This window comes from Anopheles stephensi, chromosome 3 (genome assembly GCF_013141755.1).
Source record: "Anopheles stephensi strain Indian chromosome 3, UCI_ANSTEP_V1.0, whole genome shotgun sequence".
NCBI lineage: Eukaryota > Metazoa > Arthropoda > Insecta > Diptera > Culicidae > Anopheles > Anopheles stephensi.
The window spans coordinates 11,716,893-11,733,916 of NC_050203.1; the positions used below are offsets into that span (position 1 = coordinate 11,716,893).

At 45.7% G+C, this 17,024-nt stretch overlaps 3 protein-coding genes across 6 annotated transcripts in view; 1 reads left to right on the plus strand and 2 right to left on the minus strand.

The window, feature by feature from the left end:
* LOC118514188 (Krueppel-like factor luna) overlaps nucleotides 1–17,024 on the plus strand; it is a 262,700-nt gene that overhangs the window by 156,956 nt on the left and 88,720 nt on the right. The gene's annotated exons all lie outside the window — the stretch shown is intronic.
* On the minus strand, nucleotides 3,226–4,378 carry LOC118514192 (cuticle protein CP14.6-like). The gene is made up of 2 exons (XM_036060881.1): nucleotides 4,248–4,378; nucleotides 3,226–4,142 (listed from the first exon to the last, which is right to left on the minus strand). Exons 1-2 carry the CDS (start codon nucleotides 4,362–4,364, stop codon nucleotides 3,708–3,710), a joined length of 552 nt encoding a protein of 183 aa, XP_035916774.1. The 5' UTR covers nucleotides 4,365–4,378; the 3' UTR covers nucleotides 3,226–3,707.
* On the minus strand, nucleotides 8,002–9,337 carry LOC118514191 (fibrinogen-like protein 1). The gene is made up of 2 exons (XM_036060880.1): nucleotides 8,329–9,337; nucleotides 8,002–8,268 (listed from the first exon to the last, which is right to left on the minus strand). Exons 1-2 carry the CDS (start codon nucleotides 9,297–9,299, stop codon nucleotides 8,085–8,087), a joined length of 1,155 nt encoding a protein of 384 aa, XP_035916773.1. The 5' UTR covers nucleotides 9,300–9,337; the 3' UTR covers nucleotides 8,002–8,084.

Consider the following 17,024-nt stretch of genomic DNA (forward strand, 5'->3'; position numbering starts at 1 on the left):
TTGCAAACGTAATTCGCTTAGCTACATAGTTGTGCACTTTAATCGAAACTGGTAAAGCTCCCTGCATTCGGCTTTTGTTTTTGCACTTTTCCATTTTCCCTCCCCGGTTTCAATTTTTTTTACGGTGGCGAAAGGGGTTCGCTTTCCTCGTTATGGGTCCGAGCATTGAAGAAGTAGCTGAATGTGAAGGTAATTTTTATTCATGCCCTCTGTTGGAAGACCCGAGTACACTGAGTTGCATGAAACAAGGATAGAATTCTTAAGAAGGATTTTCTACTAATAATTGCTTTGAACTTTTTATATTGATTTGAAGTGCATTAAAGATAGAACCAACTCAACAGTATTTTTTTTAATTTAGCTTTTTTGTTTGATATCCCTTATGCTATACACCTAATTTCTGAACGCAAGATGAACTACTAACTTATCAGACCTGCTACGCGGTCTTACCCTGCTGCAACAACGGCATCACTTCAACTCAGTTTGGGCGTACCAAGCCGTTTCTGACCAAACGTTACGGGCTAGATCGTCCGGTGTCCTTTTCATGACATAACCATTCCACTTGAGCCTAGCGAGTCTAATTTGCTGCACGATGGTTAGATCACCGTAAAGGTTCATTGTCTTATGTTGAAGATTAACAGACACAATTTTACTTTGCTGTTATAATTTATCCGTGCTTATCTACAAAAATAGCATTGCATTTTTATGATATAAATTTAAGATATAGGAAGTCCTATAGTTTTGCTACTAACTGTAGAAGAAAATCAGGCCACACAAGCATGAGGAGGACTGAGGAAGAAAAATTATTTTCGTGTTAAGGACGTACAACTATGTTCTCACTTATTCCAACACACTGTTTTCTCTGTTTTTTAAACCAAATCTCAATACCAGCTGCACCATTTGGTTTTGAAATAATTTTTCGTACAAATAAAACAATTTTCCGACCGGTGTAAATAGTATTCTTACGGGAGGTTATAAAAAACGAACAGCAAAGCTGAAGAGCCCACTATTCGTAAATAAAATGCAGTGCAAGTGATTCCTTAGTCACAAGGATCCTCTCTCGTAAAACGAAAACTGCCCCAAAGAGCGAAAAAGGCCCACTGTGAGCCGGGACAACGGTAATTGCACATTAGTAGCCTAAAGCTCGCTACAGCTCGACACCACTAATTGCACGGACGTGCACAACCTTCTTGCACGGGCCGGAGCCTTTAACCGCCATCGTAATGAGTGTTTATTCTGTCCGTGGCTCATGTTCGCTTGTTGCACTCGTACTATAGCAAACCCCACAAAATGAGGTGGCAAACCGGTGGAGTTTTGCATTTCGTGGCAGGCTAGGCCTCATTAATCTGCCCAGAATGGGGGCTATATATATGTGTGGTCTAACAATTCATGTTGGACTATTTTATGGGATGATAAATGAATGCTTTGGAAGAAATGGCTTATTTGAATTGATTTTTCTATAAAATAGTAACTTTAAAAAAGTCACTCAAAAATAAAGAAATGTATCAACACATTTAATTAAGCATGATAATTCCCACTGTAATTTGCTTGTAATAATCCAACCAGCGTATGGTGCCTTTCACAGCAAACGTTTGATAAATTACCATTGCTGCCCTGTCCGGGGCATCAATTCTGCCACTGTGCACCTCGATCATTTGCTGTCTGGCGCCCGTTGGCCTAGTTCTGGCTTATTTTATCTCAACCATTTCCTCATTACTTGCACTATTTGCCCCTCGTATCCAGCTCTTTGTCAACTTTGGGGCTGGTGTGTAGTTTATCCGAAGCTCCGAAGCTGGTACTCATTATGCCGGAGCCGTATTTCATCGCCGCCCAACTGATGGTAGAATTATGAAGCAAATGGAAAGAATGCAGTTTCCCCAAAAAAAAAAACCCACCCCGATGCGGAAAAGTGCATGTAATCCGACGAAAATCGGACAAAAACACACTGCAAATAAGCGTAACCGCAGCTTTTGCTTTTCACAGCAATAAAAAAGCCAGCCAGGCGAGAGTTTTTATTGATCAACTGCAGGCCGACCCGGAGTCGCACCAGCCCCGGGTGGGTTGCGCTTTCCCAGGGTGACTTGCGTGCATGCGTGTGACTTTTGCATCCCGACCAGTCCAACCGATGACCGGCTCGAGAGACCATTTCTCATTTTCCACCACCCTGTTGTGAGTGTTCGTCGCTATTTATGCGGCGATATTGAATTATTACACTTTAACAGCATTATTTTGCGGTTTATGGCGTACGCGTTTTTATTGCCCGTGTTCCACCATGCCGTGCGGTCCCTTGATCGGATTATGCCTGCCCGTGCCGGCACACCGGATGCAGTGAGACAAGCGTTTCCCATCCGGAAACAAGGATTACAGTGTGTCGTTGGGTGAATTTTACTTTTTCAATGTGGGTATTCCCCAACAAAAGGGGGGTTTAGTGCAGCATCGGGGGTCGTGGTTTTATTTTTTGGCGGTCGGAAAGCATCAATTAAAAGCAATTTCGTACAATAAATTTGGGATTATTGTCTCATCGGATCGGCGTGGTGGTGAGATCAGACAAGGGCCCGGTACAAATGCACACGCCCGTAGGCGGCGTTCCTAGCAATGTGAGCTTACTGATGAAGGCGTGTTGTGGCGCCCTTTTGCGCTGTACTGTACTACAGCGCATTGAGATGGCAGTGCGGAGTAATGCGCCATGCAATGTCGTTGCCGTAGCAACCATAAATCAGTGCATCATATTGATTCTAATCGCACTGACAGGAACCAAGCCCTTGCCGAGCGGAACGCGTTATACTGGAGCGTGTTAAGGAGCGCATGTTGGCTGTCTGGCTGTGACCTACGGAGCACATGATTAACGGAGTCCCGTCAAGGGATGGACGTACTGGCGAACGCTTCAGGCGCGATGACAAAGTTGCTCTCGGTAGGTTACTAAACAAAAATACTTATTTACAGAGAATGTGACTTAGCACCCCGCTTTGAATTAAGTTATACGTTATTACGTTGAATTAAGTTAATTAAATTTGTTAATATAATTAATATATGACTTCAAATCAAGGTCAATTTTACAGGTCAAGTATTAGAATTGTTTTTTTTGTTACTAGAACATTCTACTATCTTTCTTTCAATAGGTACCCTGTTGTTTTACTTCATTGTTTTTATGTTTTTTTTCTTATTTTATGATTCTAAATTATTTTTTACGATCTATCAATTTATATTTTATAGTTTCTTAATTTTTTTTGAATTTGCGAATAAAGTTTTTTTTGCAGTTGTATCCTTTAGTTTCTTTTTCATATTACTGTTTTTCTATATGTATTTTTGTTTCTTCTTTTCTGTATGATGATCGTTTATTTAAAATAATTTAATTTATTTTTGCATAAATTTAAGTCCTTTAAGTGTTCTTTTCTTTAATATTGATTTTTTTATAAACATGAGCGTATGGGAACAAAGTTTTGTCTTGTAGATTCAGTTTACAAAACTTTTAATGTTTTTCTGGATTCAATTTGCAGTTTTTTTCATTTTCATTCAATGATGTCATATTTTCTTTCCATTTAGCTAGTGTTGAATAAGAACTAACTTGTTTGGAAAAATCGTTTGAAACATTTTGAATTTATTTTTTGCTTACTCAATTCGTTACATAAAACCACCCCGGGAATGCTACTGCCAGCTCCCGTTCATCCGGTAGTACATCATAATCACAACCACGTCTTGCACCATACCGCTTAACCAAGCGTTGCCCGTAGCCGTGCGATCTGCGCATCGAGCGCGGCAAGATTAAATTCCTGATCACGCGGCGGATTGGCACGGATCTCCTCGAGCGATTTCAGCACATGGTCCGGTACCGGTGGTTCCACCGGCAGATGGGCACCTTGCGGCTGGAACCCGTACGTATCGGCATTGTACGCGACCCGGTACAGCACACCGTCCGGTCCGGTGTACGAGTACTCGCCGGCCGCATTCGCACCGTCGTAGCTGGTCTGCTGTGCCGCAATGCCGTTGCTCGTTTCGTAGCGATAGTTGTACGCACCGCTCGGGTCATGGTTGTGTTCCTGGGCCAGGATGACGGCCTGCGACTCGGCCGTTCCGAGTACTGGGCCACCAAGGCGCTTCTGGGGAGCGGCCATAACACTGCACACCACAACGGTGGCCAGGATAAGCTAGCCAGGATAAGAACACACGAAGAGAGTAGGTTAGAATCGTGTGCGCAAGCACCACTCTGTACACCTTGCAACCGGGGTGGACAATAGCCACCCTGCACTAACCACTTTGCTGCACATCTTCGACTGGGAAACGTAAGAACAAGAAACACTGGGTGGACCCAAACTGAACGAACGAACTAACTGACAGTGACTGGTGCTGGTTGGTGCACTTGTCGGCATCTTTTATACACACAACCATTCCACACCGAGCGCTCCACAGCTTGGGCTCCAGTTACCAAATTATCCTCCCCCCCATTCTCTCGGTCCCTCCATCACCGACTGTCCCCCGAAAGAAGGTGGGGAAGACCCGGTTCCGTGTGAAGCTGGTTGCAGTTAGATTTCCACCCGCGAGAAGTATGAATCGCGCCCGGTTCAACCTTTTGCCCGCCGATGAAGGCGATGATGATGAATTTTAGTCATCATGCGATCATCCACCCGGAGAAGCCGTCTTTAACCGCTGCTCGCCGTGGTTCGATCGGGCCGCTTCTCTCGATGGGGGTTTCAGACCTGAGGGGCCAATCGGTGACTAGGGGGTCGCAACTGCACCACACCGTACCGTGGCAAATTAGTCGATTAAATGTCACTCGCGTAAACACGCAATTTGCTCATGAGCAGCCCAATCGGAGCCACCCGCCCTGCGTTTCGGTTGGTACCGGTCAGCCAAACGATCCCCAAAAATGGTGGTCCAAATGTTGACCTCCTGGCACGTCATCAGTGTGAGCCGCGCGCGTTCGCGAGACACACTCTATTGTTTGTGGTTCCCCAGACAACGAGTGACCTACTGCGATGGGTACCCAGGCACAGGTGACATGGTCCACGATCTGTCAGCATTTTGTCTGACACACTCTCATAACCATTCACCCTTTGCGTGTGGAGCAGCATCCGACAAACCGTGAGGAGGGCACGGGACTTTTGGTGAGTTAATTTAACATCAACTTTTTACCACCGGTTGTGTGTGTTTGTGTGTGTCGCCTCTTTGGCTCTGTTTCGCACATCGTTACTTTCGCAACCTTCAGATATTAATCAAAGGGATCTCCGCTTCTTCATGGGCCAACAGCTTTTCTTTGCCGCGATGCGCCACCAAAAGTTTGGTTGTTATTAACGAACGTGGTGGACGATTTTGGACTCGCTGAACTTTACCACCGTGTGCCAAACGTGTCCAAACAGATGTCGATCTGTGAAGTGTTAAGGGCTGAGACAGTTGTGGAGCCCCATCGTGTGATATATTTTCGCCCCCAAAAATAGGCTTCACGTCTGACAGATCGCGGGAGAAACATGGCGAAAGAATAGAAGAAGGCGGGAGCACGAGGCAAGGTCTGACATAAGTTTCGGGTTCGAAATCGAAAAACTAGGGAGAACAAAGGTCAAGATTTGATGGAATACGATTTTTTTTCTTCTCTCTTCGTTTTTGAGGTAATTTTGATGAAGGTTCCAATTGCAAAATCTAGTCAGCATTGCCATTTTTAGACAGCTAGACGAAGTCGGGGGTTTACTTCCAATGCTGGTGTCTCAGCAGGCCGCTCTGAATGTCAAAGTTTGTTTACAAAAGCCTCTGTTTTTGTGACGTGTTTCGACCGGGGGCATTACGATTGCAGGTAAATTAACAAGATTAAGCTAATGATTTCTTCTTGATTCGCACAGAGAAAGAAACGACAGAACAAGAATACCTGTACATCTTCACTGGCTGGTTTCCACTACCTCCCGAACGTGAGCTGAACTTTGAGAATTCAAACTCAAAGCCCGCCGACTGGTAAAGGTCGCGTGTGGTGCGCTCGTTCGCCCCGGTCTGGAGCAAATGTCAAAATCATGTGAGGCGGCAGACCGTGGATATAGGAGAGATATAGAAGACCCCCGAAGTCTTCCGCCAGCTGTGTACAGCTAATCGTTACAAATTGGTTTCGTCTCAATCGCGCACGCTCGCATAACACTTCTGGTGTTCGGAAGAACAACGGTAAGAAGAAGCAGAAGCAACGAATAAAAAAACGAGTTACATCTCTTACACCTAGTTTTACAGGAATTGTGTGGTCGGCTTCGGAGTTCTCACTTTATTTACATTCTCTCGGCGCTGCTGTGGTGGCAGAATCCGGTTGTACGGTTGAGGAAGCCGTGAAACTGGTCACCCGGCGTACGTTCGTTGGTAGGCCGTGCCCAGAAGTGCCCGAAGCATTTATTGAACTATCCACGCGAAACCACCGGCCCACGGACGATGCGCACGAACATCATCATCAGCGCCATCGCCATCATCGGCAGCAACAAAATCGTGGTCCGTAGGCAGCATATTTCACTTTCAATTAAGTACACTATTAGTCGGCGGTGACCAATACTACGGACCACGTCTCGACTCGTCATCTTCGCGTCTCGATTTTCTCGCACTATTGGAATGTTGCAAATCAATATCAACGCTCAACGCTCACCACCTTCACGACGGCTCTGTGGAACAAGTTGATTTTTATTCCTACACGCTCTTCCCCGCGTTCTTCTGACCCTTGGACCATTCTCCCTTCTCGGTAGGCTGGTACAGGGGAGGTTGCAAATTCTCTCACGGATCGTTCCCTCGGATCGCCAATCATCGGTACGGCCCGCAGTTTTGGTGGGGCCATGGCCAACTGCCTCTCCCTTTTAAACTCCTCTTCCCCATCGGGATTCGGTTTGGTCGTGGGCTGACGCCGCGTTCGGTACGGTCGAAATTAATGGCAAATGGGCGAAGTGCAAATTTGTGCGACGCGGCATCCCAACCAAAGCGGATAGCTCCGCACGAAGCTTTGTTGTACATCCACCGAAACTGGGTGTGGAACACAGAAATATGATTTAGAGCAAGGGCTCTTTGCGAAATGCAATGCGATTTTTCGGATTATGCAATTTATTGTACGTTTTATCGATAAAAGGCGACGAACGGGCGGGGTAGCTATACTGGAGCAGTGCTTTAAAGAGGTGTCGATTGTGAGTGCCATCAGCATCCCGAGAACGGTACGGCTCGCACCACTTTAATGGGAAACAGATGATCCCTCATCAGCGGCCCGTTAAAGAAAGCTTAACTTCAACACCAACTCCATCTCCAATCCATCGCATCCGCATCAGTCAAGCAACCCCCGTCCTATCGTTTCCAGGGGCGTGCTAAAACATGCCACGTGACATGCCTCGGCAAGAAAACAATTCACTTACGCATCCCGAACACGTTTCGGTAATTTTTGGCTGATATTATTTATTACCCGTCGTCGTCTTCCTCTTTTTGTGGGCTGTGTGCTGTAAGAACCCGGCATTAGAAACCCCTACTGCTTCATCCCGCTGCTCGTCAGGCAATTCCTCAATGTATTCCACATTTGTACCGGTGGACGTGAAAAACCCATTTTCTTGCGTCCGTGTTTAGAGCCGACGGGTGAAGATTCCTGAAGCTGGGCGCTCAATTCCAGCACACAAAAATGCGAATAGGTGACGAAACAGAAACGGGATCCTTCACGGTATCCCTTTTTTGGGGGTGGGTTTTCTTTGGTCTGGCAGACCGAAAAAAGGGGACCACGACAATACGACTACTGCTACGGCTGCTGCCCTTAGTGACGTACGCCTAGATTATGCGTATCCGTTTCCACTTCGTTCCGTTTCGTTCCATTCGGTTGCGTAAGTAGGTTGATTTCGCCTTTCGTCCGGGTTTGTTTTTTTCGGGACACGCTAGAATGTTGGGAAAATCGAAGGTCGGGCTCGGTGTGATAATTTCGGTTCAATCAAACGAATTGGATGGAAAATTCGATATTCTCCGCATGGTGTGAAAAGAACAACACTTCTTCTGTTGCTTTCTTAGCATGAAAGCATTACGATCCGATAAGTCCTTCGTTAATGTTTTATTGGCTCTAAATTAAAAGGATTGGTTCTTAGCGTTTTCCTTTTTCTTCTGCAACGCTACAACTAGCTCTGTCCACTTTCAACGAGCTTCTCAATTTTTGGCCCCGTTTGTTCACGATCAATCGTCTGCAGTGGTCGCACCATCATCTTTGTGGCCTGCAATGACTCGAACGAGCCGCGGAACGTGTGCCATATGTTGCCACCTCGCGTAGTTTGCTTTCCAATCAGGTATTTTGCATTAAGATGGCTGGAAAGTAAGAGATTTCTCGTTATACTCATTAAAATATCTACTTATCGTAACACTTACGCATCGTAACACTGCGTAAACCACCAAGCGCCACGGTAAAACGTGGGACATTCGTTCGGGCTGTGGTCGTACGTGCTAAAGTTCTTACCCTTGTGGATCGCCAACGAATCACCGGCCGTCCCCGATGCCTTTCCGAGCTTCTTCAGCATATAGCTCTCACTTTCATTGCCGATCAGAAAATCACTATAATGCTCGAACGCCGTTACACCCTGAAAGTCTTCCAGCTCAATCATCAGCTCGTAGGCCGGGCCGGAGCTTACCAGCCGGTACAGCTTTTCTAAACCGAGCCAAAACTCGCCACCAAAGTCTCCGAACCCTTCCCGATACTCGGTCCAGTTGCGGTAGAAGTCAACCGTCCCGTCGTACCGCTGCTGGAAGATGATCCAATCGTCACCGTAAGCATGATTTGCCGCACGGCTAGATTTCACGAAGAATGAACCAGCTTCCGTCTCATCCACGGTAAGCATGTACACCTGGCTGCTGAGGGCGGTTTCTCGCAGCTGATGCTCTAGCCGGGCCACTTTAACTTCACGTGAGGCCGAAACGTTCGCCAACCTTTCCGAAACCTGCCGCTGTCCCTCGCGGACTGCTTTAAGTTCGGCGAGCACGTCCTCCCGCAGTCTGTCTATATCTTCGTTGGGACATTCCTGGTCGGTGCTGGCTAGCGCTAGCTTCTCTTTGAGCATTTCGATGTCGTTTTGAAGTTCGGTTCCACACGGTACACGTTTTTCCTCGAGCAGCTCCTCCAACATGCCGCGGAATTTGGTCCACAAGTACTCGATGCTCTGATCGATATGAAACTTCAGCTCCATCATCTGCAGCCCAAGCTGGGCGGAGCTGATGGTAGACTCGGTGGCCGACGCAATGGCTTGCAATGGGCGGATGAGGTTGAAGCCGGCTTGGCAGCCACCGATCGCGACACTCAGTATCACCAGCAGCACCGGTGCCATAACTGCTCGTGACGATGCCATAATTAAGCGGCAAACGGGTTTACGGCGCACAGCTGCTGTGTGCTAAAGGGCGCTAAAGGGAGCCGTTTTATATGCCGGAATCGATAGGGCGGCAACATGGCTTTTAACTTTAATTAATTTGTGATGATTGATGTTTGGTTGGAGTTGTAGCGAAACAGCGCAATTGCAAAACAATTGGAAATAATTTCTGTTTATGAAGCAAAATTTGATTTCTTACAAGAGTAGGTTTTTTGCGGGTTCGAAACTTCCCTAGATACAACCCACTATCAGTGCACTCATCTCATCGGGTTGACATTTACTGAAACTTCGCCTAAAATTGGATAGAAATTAATGACAATCAAAAAAGTCTAGAACTTTTCAACACACAAAACCGGATGAGTCATTCAGGAACAATTAAAAAGACTGTCCACGTGCTCCGCCAGGGATTAAGTTTCTTTGTGTGCCTTGCGACCCTGCGACATGATAGGAAGTGATGGACTGGGGGAAAGAAAACTTTTCCCATAAGATCACTGTTCAGTTAAGATGAATTGACTGATTTGAAATAGTTTCTGCGAAGCAAAATGTCGTCCAACGTTGTTGGTAACCCATCGGTGTGTCTATGTGCGAAAACAATTTTTCATTCGTAAGAATTGATTCTTTTTTCCCACTCATCATTACCACTTGAAGCATCTGTATGAAAATATTGCTTTTCATTTGGAAACTTATTACCTTTTGAATATGTCGAACGATTGTAGTACGAAAGCCAACACCCTGTACCCAACATCGAAAAAGTAATAATCCCACGAGGGAGTTCAACGATTGAAAAACGGTTCCCCGGTTTGATGAGCCCCGGAACACATTGCTCGTTTGACAGCCTGAAAGAAAGGACTTTGTGGAGTTGAGCAAAAAACTGTAACGAATTGTGACCTTTAATCTAGCTGTTTCTCACCCATATTCGGCTTCGATTTTTCATCGATTTCATCAACTTTTTGTCAACTGTTTACTGACGATGATTTGATCATGCTCCTATCATAGCAGCTGCTGAAGAAATTGTACACTACTTTGTCGTACCCTTTTTTCAATTCACTCAAAGGATGAAATCTACATTGTGAGAAATAATCGTAATAACGATAGTCCCCTTTCCCTTACCTGCTACGGTTCATCGTGGCAGCAGGCAACCCACCACCACTAAGCTACTTCTATTCATTTCCTCATTTTAATGCATGCCCGGGTGTGCGCTTGCTTGAAGTGGCAGCCAACTGGTTGCTCGTGTGTAGTGTGTTTCCCGTCACACACACACACACACATAGGGAGAAAATGCTGCAGCCTTACCCTAGCGACGCAGCATCCATGAAGAATGGTTAAAACGTTTCCCGGCTGCTTGGATAGCTGCTGACTCCCATTCTCTATCCTTCCGTTTGTGGGACACAAACTGATGAAGTTTCCCTTTATTATTTTTTCTTTTCTTCTCCATCAACATTACCTCGTGGCGCAAAGCAAATGACGTGCTTTGGTGTGTATGTGTGAGTGTGCGTGTTCTGCCATGGGCATGATAGGGCACGGCCACAACCGACGGAAAACGATTCCTTCCTACGTTTCATTTTACCTCCGGGTGCTCATTTTCCTATTGCCAACCGAAGCCAAGCCACGGTCCATGGTGTGGACCGTTTTTCAATGCTCATTTTCCACCGCCCGTGTCGCTTGCCGCCCCAGGGAAAACACTGGTGCACTGGTGATCGCACAAAAACCGGGGGAAACCAGCTCCACCGGGCTGGGAAGGGTGGGAAGCAATAGTAGCATTATTATGAATTATTGTATGCTCTATCATAATAGAAAATCATTTCATATGCAGTTTGCGTTCCTGTTCTCGCTCTCTCGTTCGAACCGTTGGGTTTGGGAAGGACCTGTTCCGAGCTTAAAGCGAACCATCCCGGGCATGGCCTTTTTCTCTTGCCTATTTCAACTTAAACCGATGGTGCAGATGGTTTGCATTCGGTGGAAGCCCTGGATGAAAAGACAATGGTTGGAAGGAGCTAGAATAAGGAAGCCGGTTTGATGGATTTCCTCATTTTTCTTTCGCTCATATCGCCTCCAACAGCTTCCAAAAATTTGGTGTCGTCCCGTTGCCGATCGGAGTATGTTTAATACTTTCTCGCCAGCGTCTAATGTTGCAGCATATGTAGCGCCCATCTGGCCGTATTCATTTTATTCATAACGAATTTAATATGATAGCTTTGTGGAAAAAATTTGTGAATGTCGATCATCTCGAACGAAATCGAACACGCTTCGACTGTCTTGAAGGAGTTGGGCACGAACGCTCTGTACCACTCTGACTTCCCTATAAAGCAATCAGGTCCGCCCCGTTTTGTTTATGCTGTACCGGGCGTTGCGAGCTTTGATTTATGCTGTTTCGTTCTTGTGGGCCCGGAAGCCCTCGGAAGGAACAACGAGTGATGGTGAAGGATGGGGCTGAGAATAAATAGACGACGGATGTTCGTTTCTCGAAAGAAAAACATATCCCTTTTTTGACGAAACAAAATATCTGCCAGCAGCAACGGTGTACGTGTGTGTGTGCGTATATTTTGGAAAAAAAATATACCCCGCTTTCCTTTCCCTCTCTCACTCTTCCTGTGGAAAATACGAGCGTAGGTGGGCAATCATTATCATAACGGTATCCATAAACGTTCGGCGTGTTGCGTGTTCTGCCTGTTCGGTGCTGTGATCCGATCGCTCACAGCGTGTGGGGCGCTCTAGTGTCCCGGAGTTCAAATGTTTCTGGGTTCTTTAGGTGCTTTTCCCAAAAATAGACGCCGTCCCTGCAAAAATATCAAACAAGACCTTTGCCTGTATTTGTGTGTGTGTGTGTGCCCGAGCCCGGGTACTTGGGCCGGTACACTGATAGACAATGTGTGCAAGTATCGTTTTTCGGCATTGTGAAGCTTTCCTTGCCTGCCGTTCGTGCGTCACCGTTGATGCTGTTTTTTTTTTCTTCTTTCGGAGTAAGGAAGACCAAAAGATGATGTACTTAGTATTAATAACGCATAACAAGCGGCTCTGTGTGTGTCTGGTGCGTTAAACCGGTTATTTGCAGGCACTGCTTCAAATCTGACGAAGGATCAATGTTATGAATATCGGATTTCGCACGAGTTAAGACAAGTGCCACGGTTTTGATGAGCGCAGCATGGCAGGATTTTGTGGATCGCTCCAAGGGACTATGGTTCAAGTTTCTTGGGCGCGGGTTTTTTTTCTTTCTACAACGTAAATAATGTACACTCGTCGATCGAGGTGAATTGTTAATACATTATTGTAAAGACGTTCATAAACAAGAGTCCCCTCTTGTTGGGATGGGAAATGGGAAAATGGGAAACAAAGCAGACAAGCTCTTTGTATTCGATGCTATGAAGTGCTTTAACATGCGAAGGACGCCACGAAGAAATTCTAGAGTTAAGTTAAGCTTCGAGTTTTTATAAGCTTGTATTGCGGGTTGCCTAAAAACAGGTGCGAATGCTGTGCCGCTGCCCAGTTCTCTCTCAATTCTGTTTTTGTTTTGTATCCAGCAATCGGTAATTTAAGTCCCAGAAGCTAGAAAAATCTAGACAACCCCTCTTGAGGTTATAATGCTTTAGCAAAAGAAGCACAAATTGTTTTACAACACTGTTAAGATACATTTTAGTACCAAAATCGCAGACAGCTAAAGTCGCAACTGCTGTATTATCAATTCTAGACATTTTAACGAAAGGATCTTGCTTTTCTCGTGCATCAACAAAATAGACTTCAAATTGCTTACATCAGCCCCTGGCCTCTAGCACCATGTACGTTCCTTCGTAAATGCTTGTACCAATCACCAATTTCCTCCATTGTTTGATAAACAGTCACTCGTTTACCCACCACAAAACACCTCTTTTAAATAAATTGCTCCCCTTATCAAACGTAACGATCAGTTCATCAAGCCGAGCAGCAGTGAGCCTCGCCCGTACTCATCCGTTTCCCTGGCGGGCTACTCTGTGCGGTTTTGGCAAATATTATTATAATCCCCCAACATCGGTATCGATAAAAGTTGATTTCGAGGCGCGAACGAACAACCCCCTTTTTTCGACCGACCGACACCCTCCAAATGCCTACCACGTGCTGAACGACCACATGTGGCTGTATTTGAGCCGGGCACATCTCGCACTAGTACCGCTATAACGATGTGCAATTTGCTTCACCCGAAAAATGGTGGAGAAAGCCCCTGTTTTGCCACAGTCGAGTCGTCCTGTAGTCGACCCTTTCCAGAGCAAAACAGGGCTAGATAAACGCGAAATCGTTCAATCCGGTACCTGTGACTGAAATACGTACGTGTGAAGCCCGGCGTGCACGTCGCCAAATCGCGTTCGTACGTTCGAATGTAATTCATTTGTTAACATAAATTAGAGCGAAAATATTCCGACAGGAATAAATTATCCGTTTTTACGCCGGTGGAAAAATGGAATGCGACCGATGCGGTGGGAAAAGGAAGGAGCAATGGGGCTGTCTCATTCTTTTCCACCAATCCCCCCCCCCCCCCCCCACAAAGGAGAGAGAAAATCAGGTAAAAGGGATAAATGCAACCGAAAAAGGGGAAAAGCCCTTCCACACCACACTTTATGGAAAACACAATGAAAAAAAAACACCGGTTTGTGCTAAATTGTACAGTGTTGATAAGGGAGGTGCGAAAAGGGAACGGGGCTGGAGGAGGAATTGGGTGGTGTTGAGCACTGCTTTTCCAACAATACTAGGACACACGATTCACAGATTCGCACCCACCATCCCGGGGTCCTCCCGGTGCAAATGCTACGTAGAATAATTCTGTCTGGCGACAAAATCGTTGTCACTGTGCTTTTTTGTGTGTTTGTGTGTACCAGAGACACACAGTCACAGTGCTGTCCTTTGCAGAAAATGTTCCCGACCCCGGAGGAAAACTGTGCAAGCAATTGCAGGCAGCCCAAAACAAAACGGAGCAACAAAAAACTATTAGCATGCATATGCCACTTTGTGTACCGTGAGGTTTATGTGTGTTGTCTGCCTGTGTGTGTGTGTGTCTCGGGCTATATTTGTGTTATTCTGGCTCCGGTCTTCAACAAGCACTCACCACCATCACCACCACTGATCCTGGGGTTGGGGGCACTAGCAGCCGGAAAGGTCAACGTATGAAAAGCATTTTTATCACCATACTCCCCCATATCACAGTTTTGCACATAGCCAGCTCACACCCGCTGGTGGACTCGCTAGTTGCATCATTTTAATTGTTCTCACCACCTTCACACAACCCTACACGAGCTGGCCCGTTTCACACTGTCATTTCGCTCAAACTTTTACCACCAACACAACAGCAGCTTGGGTCCTACGTGCGAATTGGTACAAATTTTGCAACACGCTTTTAATGCTTTGCCAAATATCTGTTTTATTTGTTCCCGCGCGTTCAACGGTGCATAAACGGAATGCTTCACACTCGGGTCTTTTTTTTTGTTGGGAATATAATTTAAGCCATCTGCGAGTGAGTGAGACGGGAAGATCAAAATGTATCCCCTGTTTGGGAACTTTGGGAGGGTTTAATTTCGTTTTTTGGCAGATTTTCATCTGCAGGAATTGGTGTTTGAGTTAAAGTTTGTGTTTTTAAGCCGAGGTTCATTTCTACTGATGGCGCGCCGAAACCGTTGGCCCCCGAACCGCGGGTGCATAAAGTGAGTAGCAAATCTCTCGTCAGCGAGAATGCTAAATAGGGTTTGTTCCGGAGTGCATGTGTGTGTGTGTGTGAGTGCCGGACATATTTAGCCCCTCCCGGGCAAAGTGTTGTTTAACTTTGAAATTTTCCGGCAGCTTCCACCTTTCTGATAGCCACATCTGCTTGCCAGCCGACGATTAATGCAGATGGGAAGATGAGGTTTTGAGAACTAAAGTTACAACAAGCCGTATTACCTCGCCGTGCGGGTGGCCAGTAACGGATGGCTAACTCCGTTCCATGCACGGTGAGGGAAATTGGGAATAGCATAAGCCCGGTCGGATGACGCTGGCTCGCTTGCATGCTTGGCTACTGTCCTGTACAGTCCTGTCCAGCTGCCTGAGCTGTGTTAGGGACCAACTTACATCAATTTAATTTCGACAGCCACTTTTCGCCTTGCAGAGCAGCTTAATGTCTGGTGTACGGTACGGGCCTCGGAACCGGAACGAAGCCAACAAAATACACAGACCGACACGTACATCAAACCATGACATGTATTACATCCGGCAATATAGCTAGCTTTCGACAGCTTTGGCAGGTGCGCATGATGGATTGCAGGCAAGGGAAGGTGTAAAAAGTTTGGAGATTTAATGTGATAACACACACAAAACAGGATGGTGTATGTCACGGCGGGAAAAACAAACTCACCCGACTGCAAAAGCGCATAAACAGTGGTAAATTATTCACGGAAGGTTGATTAGCAGTAACGATGGGTAGTCGGAGCCTCAGATTCATGAGATGGGATATAAATATGAACCTGACTGCTCTAGATCGGTGATCACTAAGAGCCGTAGTTCGGATTTATTTCGAAATTTGATGAGCTAATCGAATCTAAATGCTTCATCTTCAAATGGCCAGAGAGGGCGCTTTTGGAAGGGCCTCTTTCCGATAGGCTTATCCTAACTCACGATCACTCCCCAAGGGTCCTTTAAGTCTTATTTTCATGGCATCCCAGAAGATCGTGGGTTCTTCCGGATGATGTCTAGGAGTAGCTCTTACCATTTTGCATTGGACTTGCATCTCCATACGCTTGAGACAAGTCAGTAGGTCCAAAGTATGTCTCTGCGGCTTCGAATACACATAACATAGATAAGATCATAACCTTGTGTCGAGTACAAGGCTGTTGCTATTTGGGATCTGCTGCGAGGCGAGGATCATGCCTGCCTTAGGTCTAATTTGAAGTTCTGCCGAGCGAATGATTTAGTTGTTTGGTACTTTCTTTCCCTTCTGTTTGTCTGTTCTATGGGATGTATTCCTCTTATATGTATGATGATGAATAATAATGAAAAATGTTAGAATTGATACATACTCTTAAACATCATGTTTGTTTCCCAAAAAAGCTATAAATATTTATAATTTTTATCTCTCTTCTTCTATACTTTCGAAAGAAAATTAAATAGCATTCTAACGATCCCAAACATAATTGATTCACCGTGTGCTACGCCACACGATCTTCTATTATTAAAACACAACAAAACCATTACTAACAGCGGCGTTTTTCATCTCATTTCCAGGTAATTTCTTTGTCAATGGTTCGCATCGTTCGCCCACAAACAAACAACAATGACCACCAGCAGCCTAAGCAGCAGCAGAAACAGCAATCGCACACCCCTGTAGAATGCACCCAGGACAAAGACGAGCCGGTGGCGAGCGAGGTTTGCATAATGGTGGAAAATTATTCCAACGCTTCGGGCGGAAGGTAGCAAACAGAGAAAAAGCACCCAGCGCACCATCCTTACAAACCGTACAAATCAACAACACGCAAACCCTCACGGGGCGCATGTCGTTGTTTTGTCCTCCGGACAAACCCGAACAAAAAGAAGAAGCTGCGATGTGCGTGTGGTTGAGTCTTTGATCTCCTACCTGAATGGTGGTCATTTTTTCCTTAATTTTCCTTTTTTCTTCTTCTAATACAGCTTTATGCTAGAAGAAGGAAAAACATGTAGCTCAAAATAAGCTTTTGTGGTCCTTATTAAGCTTAGTTTCATTATACGTTACATGCTTTA